The following is a 15,610-nucleotide window of genomic DNA, read 5'->3' on the forward strand; positions in this document are numbered from 1 at the left end:
TATACGTTTTATCAGTTTAATATTAAAAATACTTTTGCACTCAATGGAATATTACACTCTTTAAAACGCATATAGATATATAAAATTATTTCTGCTTGGGTTTGGTATACCTTATAAGAGGTTTTCTCTAACTTGTACTCACAATTTTTGAGGTCATTGTACTAACATGCATTAATCTTATTTGCATTTTTCTCCGCTCATCCATCTAATAGTCTGAGGAGAATGTTGTGCCAAGTGCTGTGCTAAGTTCTGGGACTATAAAAATGAATAAAATCATTTGTTAAAACTTAAGGAATTTAGACTCTTAGATGGGGAGACTTATGAATTAACAGAAAATCATTGTAAGTACTTTCTCAGTGGCTCTCTGTTTCCATTGGAAAGGAGGGCAAGGACCTTTATTGGCTTATTCTCTGCTGTTATCACTAGTACCTAATACACAGGGGCACTCAGTAAGTATTTAAGTGAATGAATGTGCTAAGATAGTTATACAGAGGGAGCTATGGGAGCTCCCAAAGGGACATTTTCCTAGTTTTATGTGTGGAGATTTGGCTGGGGGGTGCGTTGAGGGTGTCACTTCAAAGGTATCATTTAAAAAAATCCTTGAAAATGACTTCTGAGCTGAAACCTGGGAGATAAAGGAAATTAAATATATATAGGGTTCGACATTGCTTAGGAATTCCTCTGATGGTTGTCCTGTGATGCCAAGAAAAGATAGTCTGTAGAGGTATGCAGCAAAAATATCTGAAGGGCTTTGTAGACTGCAATATTTATTTCCATTTTAATATCTATAAGAATACGCTGACTTCTTTTTTACCTGTCCATCCACACTGGTAGCTCATCGATGCTAAAGATTGTTACCCAAGCGCTCAGTGTCATGGTGGGGATGGAGTAGCTCCTCATTCCCTGAATGAATAAATGAATGAAATGAGTAACAGCAGGGTGAGCATTGCGCAATGATTACATCTTGTGGATAGTAGGATGTCAGGAATGTAGTTTATAACGAGGCAGAGTCCTAGTTAAGGGCTTAACTAATGGCGAGTTTGTCTCATCTCAGAAATAGTATCAGAGACGTGAATGTGAGGGGTTTCAAAGTGCCTTCCTAGCGGTACAGTGAAGAAACACAATATAAGCACTCCAGAATTGATTAGGCATTGTCATTTCCAGGTCCCAATGAGCAAGAGCCTGGCTGGTTAGCTACGGGACACCTGGACATTAGGTAGCCGGGAACACAAGCGATGCCAAAGCTCAGCGCAGGTGCTGGTACTTCCCAAGAATGGAAAGCAGGCGGTGCTCCAGGGGCTATGCGGCTGCTATGAGCGCGGAGCGGCCGGGTGCTTGGCGCTGCAGTAAGGAGGCCCAGAGACGCCCGAGCGCGAGCGTGGAGGGCGGAACGCGGCAGGCGGGCCTCCGGGGTCCCGCCGGACCAGTTCTCAGTAGCACTCCCGAGCGTCTGCTCTCCACACAGGGGGTTAACCTGGCCGTGGGGAACAACGGCTGGGCCTGCAATTCCCCCTCCACATCCTCCCTCCAGAAGAACCATCCCAAGCTGTAGCCCCGGCTTCAGTAGAGATTAGAGGGCGCAGCGGCCTCCCGGGGCAAGCCTCTACCGCCTCCAGGTCACAGCCTCAGGGACCTGAAAGGAAAAGCACCTGCCACGGACTTTCCTCCGGGCAGGGGCCGAACAGCCCAGCGGCTGGCGAGGTGAGCTCGGGAGAACGCGCGGGGATCCACCACGACTTCCGGGAGACGCTGCGAAAGCCGGCCTTCCTGGACGGCCCTCGTCTCTTCTCCGATTGGTTAACTTCTCTCTGGCGGAGCTCCCCTAACTGACGATTGGCTCAGATGCGCCGTCTGTCACCTGCCTCCCTGTGGGAGGCGAGGTCGCGAAGGGAAGCCTGACTCGAGGCTGGGAAGAGGTTGGTTGGACTCGAGCCCGGTCTGTTTATTGTGGCGGAGACCGAACCCGGCGCGAGCCCCCAGTTGCAACCGCCGGGGAAGGAACCAGTAGCCGTATGGAGGGCGGGGGTGGCAAGAAAGTGCAGGTTTAGAAGTAAGTTGGAGTCACCCAACCCTGGCAGCGTCCGAATGGGAACGCGATAGGAAGGCCGGCCTTGGACGGGGGAGCTGTGATCCCAGGAGCAGAGGCAGTGTAGGAGGCCAGGCCTGGTTTCTGTGCTGAGAGACAAGGCCTTGGGGAGCTTTTCAGGATCGAATTATTCGGGGACCTAATTTTCTAGGTGAGCGTCTAACAAAATCCACTGGAGATGTTGCTTTGGTTTTGCAGCAGGGTGGGGGACTACCAGCGGCCCCCAGCCTTCAAAAAGACGACTTGTTAAATAATATAACCATCTTTTATTGCTTCAGATGGGCAGCTTCAGAAACACAAAAACCATTGAAAGATGGATACCATTGCATATATTAAGAGCATGTTGAAAGGAAAGTAAGGCATTCATTTCGATGTAGTTATAGTTAATTAGACAAGAACATTACCTGTGAAGAAAAGCTCTTAAGTTTTGAATACTATTAGGGTAGCTTGATTTTATGATAGGATTCAAATTCTTAAATTGTTTAATACAAAAATCATATTACTGCTCTACCTACCAAATATGCTTTTTACTAATGACCTAGTCCTATTATTCTGAAACTAAAAAGAAATCTTGAGTCTTTAGTAATGTTATTTTGCACTAGATCTTTCCTTAAAAATGATGTAATAATGACTAAAAAAAAATCCTTGAATTGTAATTTAATGTTAGAATATGCATGGAATTGGATTGTTGCTTACTCATACAATAGTTTAGACCTGTAGGCTGATTTCACTTTATATTTCAAGTAGTTTTCGCCCTACACGCTTTGGCTCAGTGGGTAGAGCATCAGCCTGAAACCCAAGTCCTGGGCCCAAGGTTCCATTCTGGTCAATGGGTCCTGCATGCTCCTCCCCGGCCTCTGCCCTGGTAGGGGCTTGGGCAGGACGCAACCAATCGATGTTTCTCACATCAGTATTTCTCTGTCTTTCCCTCTCTCTTCTACTCTCTCTAAAAATCAATGGAAAAATATCCTTGGGTGAGGATTAAAAATAAATAAATAAATAAATAAAGTAGTTGGTTTATTAAACACTGAGAGTCACAACTATTGCTTCACTGGCAACATAGTCATTTAATCGCCCAGCCTCTATTAAGTCATGTGTTATATCACATACCAGAAATTGTTAAGGAATGGCTTATTTCATCCACCCACAGAAACACCCAAGTTAGCTCTTAAAGATTGACTTAGCCCTACCCTGGAGAATTCTGACCAAGGATTAGGGATACGATCTGGGCATCTGTATTTCTTAAAATTTTCTCCTGTGAGTTTGATGTGCACTCCTAGTTGATAACTGTTGCTTTCATGACTTACTAAATAGATTTGGTTAGCCCAGCTCGTGTTGCTCAGTGGTCCACCCATGAACCAAGAGGTCACTGGTTTGATTCCCAGTCAGGGCACTTGCCCAGGTTGTGGGCTCGATCCCCAGTGAGGGTTGTGCAGGAGGCAGCCAATTAATCAATGATTCTCATCATTGATGTTTCTCTCCCCCGCCCCCCATAAAAATCAATAAAAATGTATTAAAAAAAATAGATGTGTTTAATAAATTCTAAAATATTTATGAAACAATTTCTTCCCTTGATATTCTAATAGTTTAAAATAAAGCTGCTCAGTAATGACATTTAAATATAATCCCAAAGATAGTGTTCGCCTAGGTAGCATCAGGACGTTTCAAAGGCACTTGAAACCTCTGGGACTAGACCATTCCAGGTTTAGGGATGAGGTTTGAGATAGGGAGACACAAAATGCTCTGAGACACTTTAACAAACCTCAGAGCCATGCATTGGGTATTTTTTTTCCTGTTAGATTTAAGGAGACATCAACTCTAAGTCTATTCAATAGATACAGTCAGCTAAATTATTTTTACCTCAACAAAAGTATAATTGAGTCGGTGTGGGGGATGTAATATTACATTTATGAGCTTTATTTTGGGAAGAATACCCTTGCTCAAAATAAATGTAAATAATACCTTCCCAGTAGCCATTTGCTTATTAAATAAAGGATGTGTATGATTCACGCTTAAAATTTGCTAACATGAAGAACCCAGATATTTGAAACATTAATGAAGGAAGACTTTAGACCAACTGTACTGGAGAGTCAAAGGGTAAAAAATGAGATAATCACTTTGGTATTCAGGTATGAGAAATGTGAGGTGAAACCAAAGCCAATCTGACTTAAATGATAGCTTTAGGCAAAGAAGTAGGTCCAATTGTGGTCTAGCTCCTACAAGCTGGTTTTGATTTTATATGGAAGTTCTTCATTGTAAGATTTGTTACGTGAAATCTTTGAGTAGGGGACAAAATTTTTAAATGAGTTTAAAAAACTAAGTTGAAAACATGAAGCCATGTGTAGTCTATGACTAATACCTCGAATTTTATATATATTGTTTGAACAGAAAGCCAGGAATCTCAGTATGAATCAATCTAGATCTACATCAGATGATGGTGGCGAAGAAACCTCATTTCAAGACCATGATCATCCTGAAAATGAGAGAAGATGGCAGCAAGAGCGTCTCCACAGAGAGGAAGCTTATTATCAGTTTATTAGTGAACTCAGTGATGAAGATTACCGACTAATGAGAGACCATAATCTTTTAGGCACCCCGGGTAAGAGATGGGTAAAAGAGGAAACACCTTTTTCATCATCAAGGAAGAATTTTAAAATAAGGAGAGTTTTTTCCCCCTTTCTTCCTTCTCCCAAAATATTCTGTACTTTTTTTTTATCCTTACTCAAGGATATGCTTATTGATTTTAGAGAGAGGGGAAGAGGGAGAGAGAGAGAGAGAGAGAGAAACATCAATGTGAGAGAGAAACATCGATGTGAGAGAGAACATCAATTGGTTGCCTTCTATACATGCCCCAACTGGGTATGTGCCTTGACCAGGAATCGAACCCACAATCTTTCTGTATATAGGAGGACACTCCAAACAATTGAGCCCACTGGCCAGAGCAAGAGCTTTTTAATATAACAAAATAGAAAATCATTGGCTTACTTGTGTATTTTATAAATAGGTAAGAATATTATAAATAGAGCACTGTTATACGAATGCCAAACTAACAGACAGGTTAATGTACATAATAGTGTCAAATATTTACATAGGTGGCCCTATTTCTCTTAAGTAATATTTGTATAAATAAAATTATTGTAGTTGGGTGTCCATCCCCTCTCCCCCCTGCTTATCCATGGTTTCTCTTTCCAAGGTTTCAGTTATCCAAGGTAAGAAATAAATTTCATGCCATTCTGAGTACCATTATGAAATCTTGTGCTGTCCTGCCCTGAATGTAAACCATCCCTTTGTCCATCATATCACCCTGCATACATTACCCACCCTTTACTCACTTAGTAGCTGTCTCTGTTATTAGGTCAACTGTGGTGATACTGTGGTATTTATGTTCAAGTAACCCTTATTTTACTTAATGGCCTAAAGCCATTCAAATAACTTAATTATAGTATATTTTTATTGTATTATTATGATAGTTGATATTTTGGTGTGTCTAATTTATAAATTAAACTTTATCATAGGTATGTATAGGAAAAAATGTATATATATAGTTTGATATTATGCATAGTTTCAGACATCCACTGGGGGTCTTGGAACTTATCCCCCATGGATAAGGGGGACTCCTGTAGTTAAAACCCAATTGTAACTTATTTGAAGTATTATAATTAATTTAACTGAATCAATAACTACCAAAAAGTCCAATGTGCTCTATAAATTTTTTACAAATTTATTTTACAAATGAATTCATTGAAATTTGTATGCTTGTATATTATATATTTATATAGTGCACATTTGCATATTGTATATTGATGACCCATATAAAGAACTATTGAGGTAAAGTTCAAGTAAATAAAGTTCAAGTAAAACACATCTATTAGATGAAATTTTCTCTATAAATACTCCCTTCTTAATTTCTTTTTAACTCTGACAAAAATTCATGGAATTATAGCTTAAGTGTATCAACAGAGGGTACTTTATTATAAAATAAAATCTTAATTTTAATAAAATATTAATAAAACACAACCTTGCACCATTTAAATATTTTTAACTGTCTTCAATGTATAGAACATGAAAACAATAAAATGTCTTCTACAGCTAAAGATTAGTCTTACCCTTCATGAGTTATAATAAAACTTTGTAATTTAAAGTTTTTCATTTCAGTGAACAGTTTTTCATTGTTTTAGGAGAAATAACATCAGAAGAACTACAGCAGCGGTTAGATGGAGTCAAGGAACAACTGGCATCTCAGCCTGACTTTAGAAACGGGACAAATACCAGAGGTACTGTGGACTCCTTTCCGTAAGGAACATGTCTGATTAGAGCAGTTGTAGAAATGAACTTAGTAGATCTTTTCTTTTTCTTTCTTTTTTTAAGTTGCTCCTTTTTTTTTTTTAAATATATTTTATTGATTTTTTACAGAGAAGAAAAGAGAGGGATAGAGAGTTAGAAACATTGATGAGAGAGAAACATCGACCAGCTGCCTCCTGCACACCCCCCACTGGGGATGTGCCCACAACCAAGGTACATGCCCTTGACTGGAATCGAACCCGGAACCCTTCAGTCTGCAGGCCGATGCTCTATCCACTGACCCAAACCGGTCAGGGCAACTTAGTAGATCTTGTAGAATATTTTTTTAATGTTTTCCAGTTTTGATGTACTACTCAGCATTTATGTATTATATGCAAAGCAGTATAATTAAGCAATATAGGACAGGGATGGGTAATTAGGTAATATGGACAGGCAATATAAATACAGAGATGTCTTACACACAGATTACCTTCAGGGAGCTCACATATATGAAATAGTATACAATTAAGTTAATTACCAGCATAGTTCTTTTTAATCTTAGAATGTACACACTACTTTCTTTAAAATAATATAGCTAAACCTAGCTTCTAAAAATTTATGTAGGGCAATACAGAATGACTGCATCAGGAAACCTGTTTTTCTTGTTTTGTTGTTTTTGTGTTTGCTTTGTCATTTTATTGAGCAAATACTAAGTCATAATATAAGAAGTTGTGATAAAAACAAAGTTCTTGTGAAAAGAATTCAAACTAAATAAGAAGTATATAAAGTTTAAAAGTAAAGCCAACTTTAATGTCCCTCTTACCAGGTCCGCTTCCTTCCCCAGAGGTATTTATTACTAGTAGTTTCATATGTAATGTAAGAGCGTTATATTATTTAGGGCAAAGATGATTAATAACCAAAAAATGCAATGGCTCAATAAAATAGAAGTTTATTTCTCTTTCATGTTAACAGGCCAGGGAAGGTAGGCAAACTTTGCTCCATAAATCCTCCTGGAACCCATCCAATCAGCAGTTTCTACAACTGTGTTGTCCACATGTGACTACTTAAGTTCAAATGAAATAAAAAAATGCATTGCCACAGTCATGTTAGCCACATTCAAGTACTTAATAGTCAATGTGCCTAGTGGCGTCTGCATTGGACAGGATAGATATAGGACCTCTCCACTATGACACAAAGCTTTATTGGGCACAGCTTCTCCAGGGTACTGTTTGCATGATCAAGCTAAATCACAGTCGTATCTAGGTTCCAGCTGGCATGAAGGAGATGCAGGCACCAGCCTGAAAGAGATATATCACTTCCACTCCCATCCCATTGATGAGAACTTAGTCATATAGCCACACCTAACTGCCAGGCAGTCCAACGTGACCATTACGCTGCATTTACAATGGAAGAAAGGTAGGATAGATTTTGTTAGATAAATAGTGAACTCTTGGACACACACCCTTATCACTACATTCTAGTAATTAAAGAAGGAAGTACCATTTAGGTAATGTTTACCTGCGTTTTACTATGTCTTTTTCCAAATTAAAATGGAAATTGGATATTAACCCTTTTCTACTTTATTTTTAGATATGTAATTATACTACCATATTGGTACAACTGGTAATACTGGTCCTTTGTAATTGAAAATGTACTTACCACGTATAAAATAGTTAATATCTTTAGAGTATGGCTAAAGTTGGTGTTTATTTTATGATACCAGCAGCTGATTAACAACCTTAAGTCAACATTTAAAAAAGGTTTTGCCCAGCCAGTTTGCCTCAGTGGTTGAGTGTCCACCCATAAACCAGGAGGTGACTAACTGATTCCCGGTCAGGGCACATGCCTGGGTTTTGAACTCAATCCCCGTGTGCAGGAGGCAGCTGATCAGCTTTCTCTCATCATTGATGTTTCTATCTCTCTCTCCCTCTCCCTTAGTCTCTCTGAAATCAACAAAAACATACCTTTTTTTAAAAAAGCTTTTTATGAGAGATTGCGGTAATGAAACGAAAACCAAAGCAATCTCATTTAATAGCTGTTTTTGAGTAGAATAAACTTTAAGGTTAAAGTCTATGTAGTTAATGTGCATTAGTAGGGCTTTCATTCAGTTTTGCACTTTGTATAATCTACTGGTTAAATAAGGAAAATTGAAGCTATTACCACAGTAGTAGTATCAGATCAAAGCAGTCTATCAGGAACACATTTATTTCTAAAATTGATTCTTTCAATAAAATTAATTGTTAATCTGATTTGCATCAGATACTGTTATAGAGGTTGGAAATTTACCAGTGAATAAAATAAACCCCTTAGTCTTCATGGAACTTATGTTCTAAATGAACAGAAAATGTATTTTGTGATATTATGTATAATGGCTAACATTTATTGAACGCTTTGTGAGTGCAGGTATTGTACTATTCATTTTATATACAATAGCTCATTTTATCCACTGTGACATTTATACTGCTAACTCTAATTTACAGATAAGGATCCAGCTATAGAGAACGTAACATCCTAAAATTTCCCAGTTTCACATAATATAGTTCTAACATTGTATTCAGAAAGCCAGATTTCTTTAGCTGTACATTTTTGGCAATTCCTGAGAAATAGGATAAAATTCCCAAGGTTAAAAAAATACCTAGTTGCAAAAATGTCAATTGAGTTACCCTTACCAGAAGGATTCCACAAATTTAGGATGAATTATATATAAATTTTCCACAGTATATTGCTATATGAATAAAGCAGTCTAGATGTATAATTTTGGTATAGACATATTTCTCATTTGCCTTAATATTTTGCCAATAACAGGCATATAGAAAACAAGGATTTCCTCACAGCTTTGCATAAATAGTATTATACATAAATATATTTTAATATGCTTATAGTGTATATCTTTTGCAAAGTTGTTTTTTTGCCAGTTTTTATTAAAATGCACAAATGTTCTTCAATATAATTTAATTTAATGAAAAGTTTATCTTACAAGCTTTCAATAAAAAATCTAAGAATAGATTTTAAGAATTGATCTTAAATTGATTTGACTTGCTTTCCAGACTCAGCAGTCCCTAGAGAAAGTTCAGATGAAGATTTTCTACTAGAATGGTTAAATACCTTTCGCCGCACAGGCAATGCAATTCGAAGTGGACAAAATGGGAATCAAACTTGGAGAGCTGTGAGTCGAACAAATCCAAATAGTGGAGAGTTTCGGTTTAGTCTGGAAATCCACATCAATCATGAGAATAGAGGATTTGAAACTCATGATGAAGATAATATAGGCATTCCACTTTCAGATATTAGCAGTGATCATACTACAGAGAGACAGCAAAGATCACCTAGTCCTGTGGCTAGGCGAACAAGAAGCCAAACTTCAGTGAATTTCAGTGGTAGTAGTTCCAACATTTCAAGGACTAGGCTTGACTCAAGAGGGCAGAATTCAGTAGAAAGATTTTTCTCAACCTCAGGAAGTTTAAGAAATGGAACTGGGAGAGCAGTTGGCATTCCTAGAACTAGTGCTCCACGTGCTAATTTCAGTAGTCACACAAACCAGTCAGGTGGTAGTGAACTTGGGCAAAGGGATGGGCAACGATTTGGAGCAGCACATGTTTGGGAAAATGGGGCTAGAACTAATGTGACAGTGAGGAATACAAACCAAAGATTAGAGCCAATAAGATTACGGTCTACTTTCAGTAGTCGAAGCCGTTCACCAATTCAGAGACAAAATGACACTGTTTATCATAATTCACAAAGAGAAGGTAGATCTTTACAACAAACCATTAGAAGGTCTGATAGGAGGAGAGGTATAACTCGTGTCTTTTTAGAACAAGATAGAGCACGCAGAGGAACAGCATATACCCCATTCTCTAACTCAAGACTCGTGTCAAGAATAACAGTAGAAGAAGGAGAAGAATCTAGCAGATCTTCAAGTGCTGCACGGCATCCAACAATCACATTGGACCTTCAAGTGAGAAGGATTCGTCCTGGAGAGAACAGAGATCGGGATAGTATTGCAAATAGAACTCGATCTCGAGTAGGGCTAGCAGAAAATACAGTCACTATTGAAAGCAATAGCGGGGGCTTTCGCCGAACTATTTCTCGTTTAGAGCGGTCAGGTATTCGAACCTATGTTAGTACCATAACAGTTCCTCTTCGTAGGGTATCTGAGAATGAGCTTGTTGAACCATCCTCATTGGCTCTTCGGTCAATTTTAAGGCAGATCATGACTGGATTTGGAGAACTGAGTTCTCTAATGGAGGCCGAATCTGAGTCAGAGATTCAGAGAAATGGTCAGCGTTTACCAGAGATGGATTCAGAACTGAGTAACCTAGTGAATGACATCAGTCAGCACCATGAAGGTTCCTCTCAGGACAGATGGGCCCAAGAAGACAACACTGAAATGAGTGGTGAAAATGAGACCACTCAGCCTCATATCCAAAACAGTGATAGTAGAAATAGTAGGCAGTTGCGGAATTCAAATAACTTAGTGGAAACTGGAACACTACCTATTCTTCGCCTTGCTCACTTCTTTTTACTAAATGAAAGTGATGATGATGATCGCATACGTGGCTTAACCAAAGAGCAGATTGACAATCTTTCTACCCGAAACTATGAGCATAACAGTATTGACAGTGAACTAGGTAAAATCTGTAGTGTTTGTATCAGTGACTATGTAACTGGAAACAAGCTCAGGCAATTACCTTGCATGCATGAATTTCACATCCATTGTATTGACCGATGGCTCTCAGAGAATTGCACTTGTCCCGTATGTCGGCATCCTGTCTTAGGGTCCAGTATAGCATAGAATGGATGAAGTGATGGATTTATTAAAGTACTGCATTTCAGTGGAGCTGAGTATTCACGCATTCTTTTGTTATTTGTGATGAACTATCCAGGATGAAAAGTAACATTATTATAGTTAAACTATTTTTGTGTGTTTTTTTAACTTGTTAAAAAGAGAACATTTATATAAAATTTAAAATGCAAATGTTAAATTATTCAAAAGTACAGAATAATTAATATTGCTAGAACCAAATAACCTTTACAATTATTTTATTTTGGTGATTTTGTCATGCTAAGCACTTTTGTATACACTGCACAGTTCAGTGGGTTAAAAATCAATCTTCTTTTTCTTAATTGTACAATAGACTTTACTTGAAACTTCAAATTCCATAGTCTTAGTACTGTGTCCAGACATTGGTGTCTAAATAAGCCTTTCATTACCTTTTTATTCTAAGGACAATATCTTCTCATGAAAAAATGTTTGGCTGAATGTTTGCTAAATGTTTTTAAGTTACTTAAAATGTTAAAATTTAATATGCAGCATACCATATGTGTATATATAGCTATATAATTTTAAAGTTAAAATAGTCAGTCTAAATGATACCAGTGTGGTTGTTATTTAAGCTTTTCAGCTATTACTGCATATGGCACAATGTTTAATATTTACAAGATTGTCTCTGGGAGTGGATTAAGATATTTAAAAATAGATAATTTAATGAAGTGTCTCTGACAATCTGACTTCTTAGACAGCAAGCAATATATAATGCTGAACAAGTCTTTCTTTATTCAGAAATGGAACGTGGGCATTTTAGAACATATAGGTTATTTAACTTGAGTTCAGCCTTTTTGTGACTTTTTAGAAAGTGCAAAAATTCTTCGATTATAATAAGTAAGGTACACAATATGCATGGATTCTCAGATTTTATTTTAGAGTCTAAAGAATGTCTATAAAGAATCAAATGCATAGATAATATGTTAAGTTCACTTGGAAGCCAAAAACTGCAAGTAAAACAAAACAAAATACCCTTAAGAGAATGTAGAATTTATATAAACACAAAGTATGCCTTGAAGATCTATTTCTACCAATAAATATTTAAAAAAGCTGTGTGTGAGCTGTCCTATTGTTCCACTGTAGTATATTCACTAAAAAAATATTTATTTTGTACCTACTAGGTGCCAGACAATGTTAAGGTATTGAGAATTCAGCAGATGATTAAAAGACAAAGTCCCCATCTTCACAGGAAAGACATATTTGCTCTTAGAAATTGAAAATCAGTTGACAATGAATTATTGTTTTGATTTTCATGTTTGTTTGTAAATATATGGTACTAGAGGCCCAGTGCATGAAATTTGTGCATGGGGAGGGGCAGTCCCTCAGCCCTGCCTGTGCCCTCTCAGTCCGGGAGCCTCGGGGGATGTCCGAATGACGGCTTAGGCCCAGAGGGAGCAGACCTAAGCCGGCAGTCGGACATCCTTAGTGCTGCTGTGGAGGTGGGAGAGGCTCCTGCCACCGCCACTGCGCTCACCAGCCATGAGCCCGGCTTCTGGCTGAGCGGTGTTCCCCTTGTGGGAGCACACTGACTACCAGGGGACAGCTCCTGTGTTGAGCATCTGCCCCCTGGTGGCCAGTGTGCATCCTAGTGACCGGTCATTCCACCATTCGGTTGATTTGCATATTACCCTTTTATTATATAGGTTGTTTTCCTGTAGTGAACTGCTTGGGCAAAATCACAAGAACACATACCTGAAGACTAGATTCTGTAAGATTTTGCTATAGCTCAAGATTTAGTTTTCTTTATGATCAGTGATTATACAGGGGGAGCAAAAGTAGGTTTACAATCAGTGTGTGAAACACAAAATTCTTCTATTTATTTATTTATTTATTTATTTATTTATTTATTTGTATGAATTTTAGTTCTGAATGGTAAGATCATTTTTCATGTTTCAGGAAGACTGGTGTGGTACAGTGTTCAGAACACTGGTGTGGTACAGTGTTCAGAACACTGGACTGGAGAGAGATGGGAAGCAAAAAAAAAAACAATGAAGGAACTATTGTGATATTATCAGTTAACATTATCATCATCATCAGTTATCTAACCTAGAGTGATGACAATAAAACTGGAAAGAGAGAAGGATGTAAAAATATTGGGGGGAGGAAGGGGGGAAAGACATTTGGTTTCTAGTTCAATATGAAAATGTGGGCGAGTCATGTACTTACAAATGGAGAATCGCCTGAGTGTAGGAGGGTACAAGCTATGTTGATTTAGACATTTATTTTAAACACTGGAGGCCTGGTGCACGACTTTGTGCACAGGTGGGGTCCAGCTGGCCTGCCGCAATTGGGGCCGATCGAGCCGGGCTGGCCAGGGGGAGGGGACACGGAAGGTTGGCCGGCTGGCCCTTCCCCTGATTGGGGTAGGGGGGCTGATTGGGGGTGTGGCCTGCTGGGGGGAGGGGCCGTGGGCAGTTGGCCAGCCAGCCCTGCCCCCTGGTCGAACTCCCGGTCAAAAGGACAATTTACATATTAGCCTTTTATTATCCTATCTAATGAAGAGGGAATATGCTAATTGACCCTCATACCATTGCAAAGATGGCGGTGCTCACAGCCAATAAGGAGGGAATATGCTAATTGACTGCCCCACCCTCAAATATGGCGGTGCCCACAGCCAATAAGGGAATATGCTAATTGACTGCCCCACCCTCAAAGATGGTGGTGCCCACAGCCAATAAGGAGGGAATATGCTAATGACTACCACGCCCTCAAAGATGACAGCGCTCACAGCCACAAGCAGCAGGGGAGGGCAGTTGGGGGGGACCAGGCTGGCAGGGGAGGGCAGTTGGGGGCGATCAGGCCAGCAGGGGAGCAGTTAGATGTTGATTGGGCCGGCAGGGGAGCAGTTAGGGGGTGATCAGGCTGGCAGGCAGAAGCGGTTAGGGGCAATCAGGCAGGCAGGCAGGCGAGTGGTTGAGAGCCAGCAGTCCTGGATTGTGAGAGGGATGTTAGGTGTCCCTCAGCCTCGCCTGCATCTACTCCAATCTGGGAACCCTCGGGGGATGTCTGACTGCCAGTTTAAGCCCGATCGGGAGTGGGTGCAGGCTGGGCTGAGGGATACCCCCCTCCCCCCCAGTGCACAAATTGCATGCACCGGGCCCCTAGTATAGGATAACCTTAGTAATATATCTGACTCATTTCAGTGTTACCATTTGACAAGATACTAAATTCAGCATTTATTGCTCATATGGAATATTCCTCAGGAAGCCCTACTTCCCCTGGCCTGATTAGTTAAGAGAATTGAGAGAAGAGTGAAAAAAGGGGGAAATGAAAAAAATAGGAATTAAAACACACACACACACACAAGTGCATGCACACACACACTGATTCTTTGACTTAATTTTTTGCAAGACATGGTAGGACCAGCATGTGAAGAGATCCCAAATATGCATTTGAAATAGAAGCAGATGTGTACTATTTGGGAAATTTCCTGAAAGCAGCAGGAAAGTTTAATGGATTTTGTAAATTGGCATTCTAGTTGGGAACAAAGAAGTGCTTTCTTTAATATTTTCATTCATTTCCCACTAAACAAGGCTGATGACAAATACAAAAGCTCATTATCTATTTATAGCTTCTATTTTGCAACAACTGTGCCATTTGTGGTTCCAGTTCAGAAAGGAACAAATAGTTTAACATTTTTCATTTGAATATTGTGTTCCATGTCATGTCCTTAGAACTTTCGTTTATATTGCAGCTGTCTTACAAACTTCAATTTCTTTCGTTTTTTAAAATATTTTATTGATTTTTTTTTTTTTTTTACATAGAGGAGGGGAGAAGGAGAGGGATAGAGAGAAACATTGATGAAAGAGAAACATCGATCAGCTGCTTCCTGCACACTCCCTATTGGGGATGTGCCCGCAACCAAGGTACATACCCTTGACTGGAATTGAACCTGGGACCTTTCAGTCTGCAGGCTGACGCTCTATCCACTGAGCCAAACCGGTTAGGGCAGGGGTGGGCAAACTTTTTGACTCGAGGGCCACAATGGGTTCTTAAACTGGACCGGAGGGCCGGAACAAAAGCATGGATGGAGTTTGTGTGAACTAATATAAATTCAAAGTAAACATCATTACATAAAAGGGTACGGTCTTTTTTTTTTTTAGTTTTATTCATTTCAAACGGGCCGGATCCAGCCCGCGGGCCGTAGTTTGCCCACGGCTGGGTTAGGGCCAAACTTCAATTTCTAAACTGCGTCAACTTGCCAATTGTTTCCCAAGTATTATATACCCTTTTACCTGTTTCCCAGGTTTTATAGTTTCAACTAGGGAGTGGTATGTCACATACTTGAGTATCCTTTTATTCGCTTATATGAGGTTATTTCAGTGTTTAATGTGATTTCATAATTTAAACCTCTCAAGATCCTCCTTGAGTATTATTGCTAGTTAACATAGTATGTGGCACATTTGAGAGGGTCCATTTGC

At 39.4% G+C, this 15,610-nt stretch overlaps 1 protein-coding gene across 4 annotated transcripts; it reads left to right on the forward strand.

The window, feature by feature from the left end:
* The first annotated feature begins 1,663 nt into the window (after positions 1 to 1,663).
* On the forward strand, positions 1,664 to 12,231 carry RNF6 (ring finger protein 6). Of its 4 annotated transcripts, XM_023756694.1 has the most exons (5): positions 1,664 to 1,701; positions 4,475 to 4,685; positions 6,265 to 6,360; positions 9,415 to 9,533; positions 10,180 to 10,370. In XM_023756694.1, exons 2-5 carry the CDS (start codon positions 4,493 to 4,495, stop codon positions 10,246 to 10,248), a joined length of 477 nt encoding a protein of 158 aa, XP_023612462.1. In that variant the 5' UTR covers positions 1,664 to 1,701; positions 4,475 to 4,492; the 3' UTR covers positions 10,249 to 10,370. The 4 variants fall into 4 exon arrangements, with proteins under 4 accessions (XP_023612462.1, XP_014314111.1, XP_006092167.2 ...); XM_014458625.2 differs by having other exon boundaries at positions 9,415 to 12,231; XM_006092105.3 differs by lacking the exon at positions 1,664 to 1,701 and adding an exon at positions 1,778 to 1,916 and having other exon boundaries at positions 9,415 to 12,231.
* The last annotated feature ends 3,379 nt before the right edge of the window (positions 12,232 to 15,610 follow it).

The sequence above is a fragment of the Myotis lucifugus genome, unplaced genomic scaffold (genome assembly GCF_000147115.1).
Source record: "Myotis lucifugus unplaced genomic scaffold, Myoluc2.0 scaffold_98, whole genome shotgun sequence".
Taxonomy (NCBI): domain Eukaryota; kingdom Metazoa; phylum Chordata; class Mammalia; order Chiroptera; family Vespertilionidae; genus Myotis; species Myotis lucifugus.

What these genes read in the sequence shown, in the direction of transcription:
- RNF6 (XM_014458625.2), top strand. Translation starts at nt 4,493, where the DNA reads ATGAATCAATCTAGATCTACATCAGATGATGGTGGCGAAGAAACCTCA. An exon ending in TAATCTTTTAGGCACCCCGG is followed by an intron (nt 4,686 to 6,264) that starts GTAAGAGATGGG and finishes TCATTGTTTTAG; the next exon opens with GAGAAATAACATCAGAAGAA. An exon ending in AAACGGGACAAATACCAGAG is followed by an intron (nt 6,361 to 9,414) that starts GTACTGTGGACT and finishes CTTGCTTTCCAG; the next exon opens with ACTCAGCAGTCCCTAGAGAA.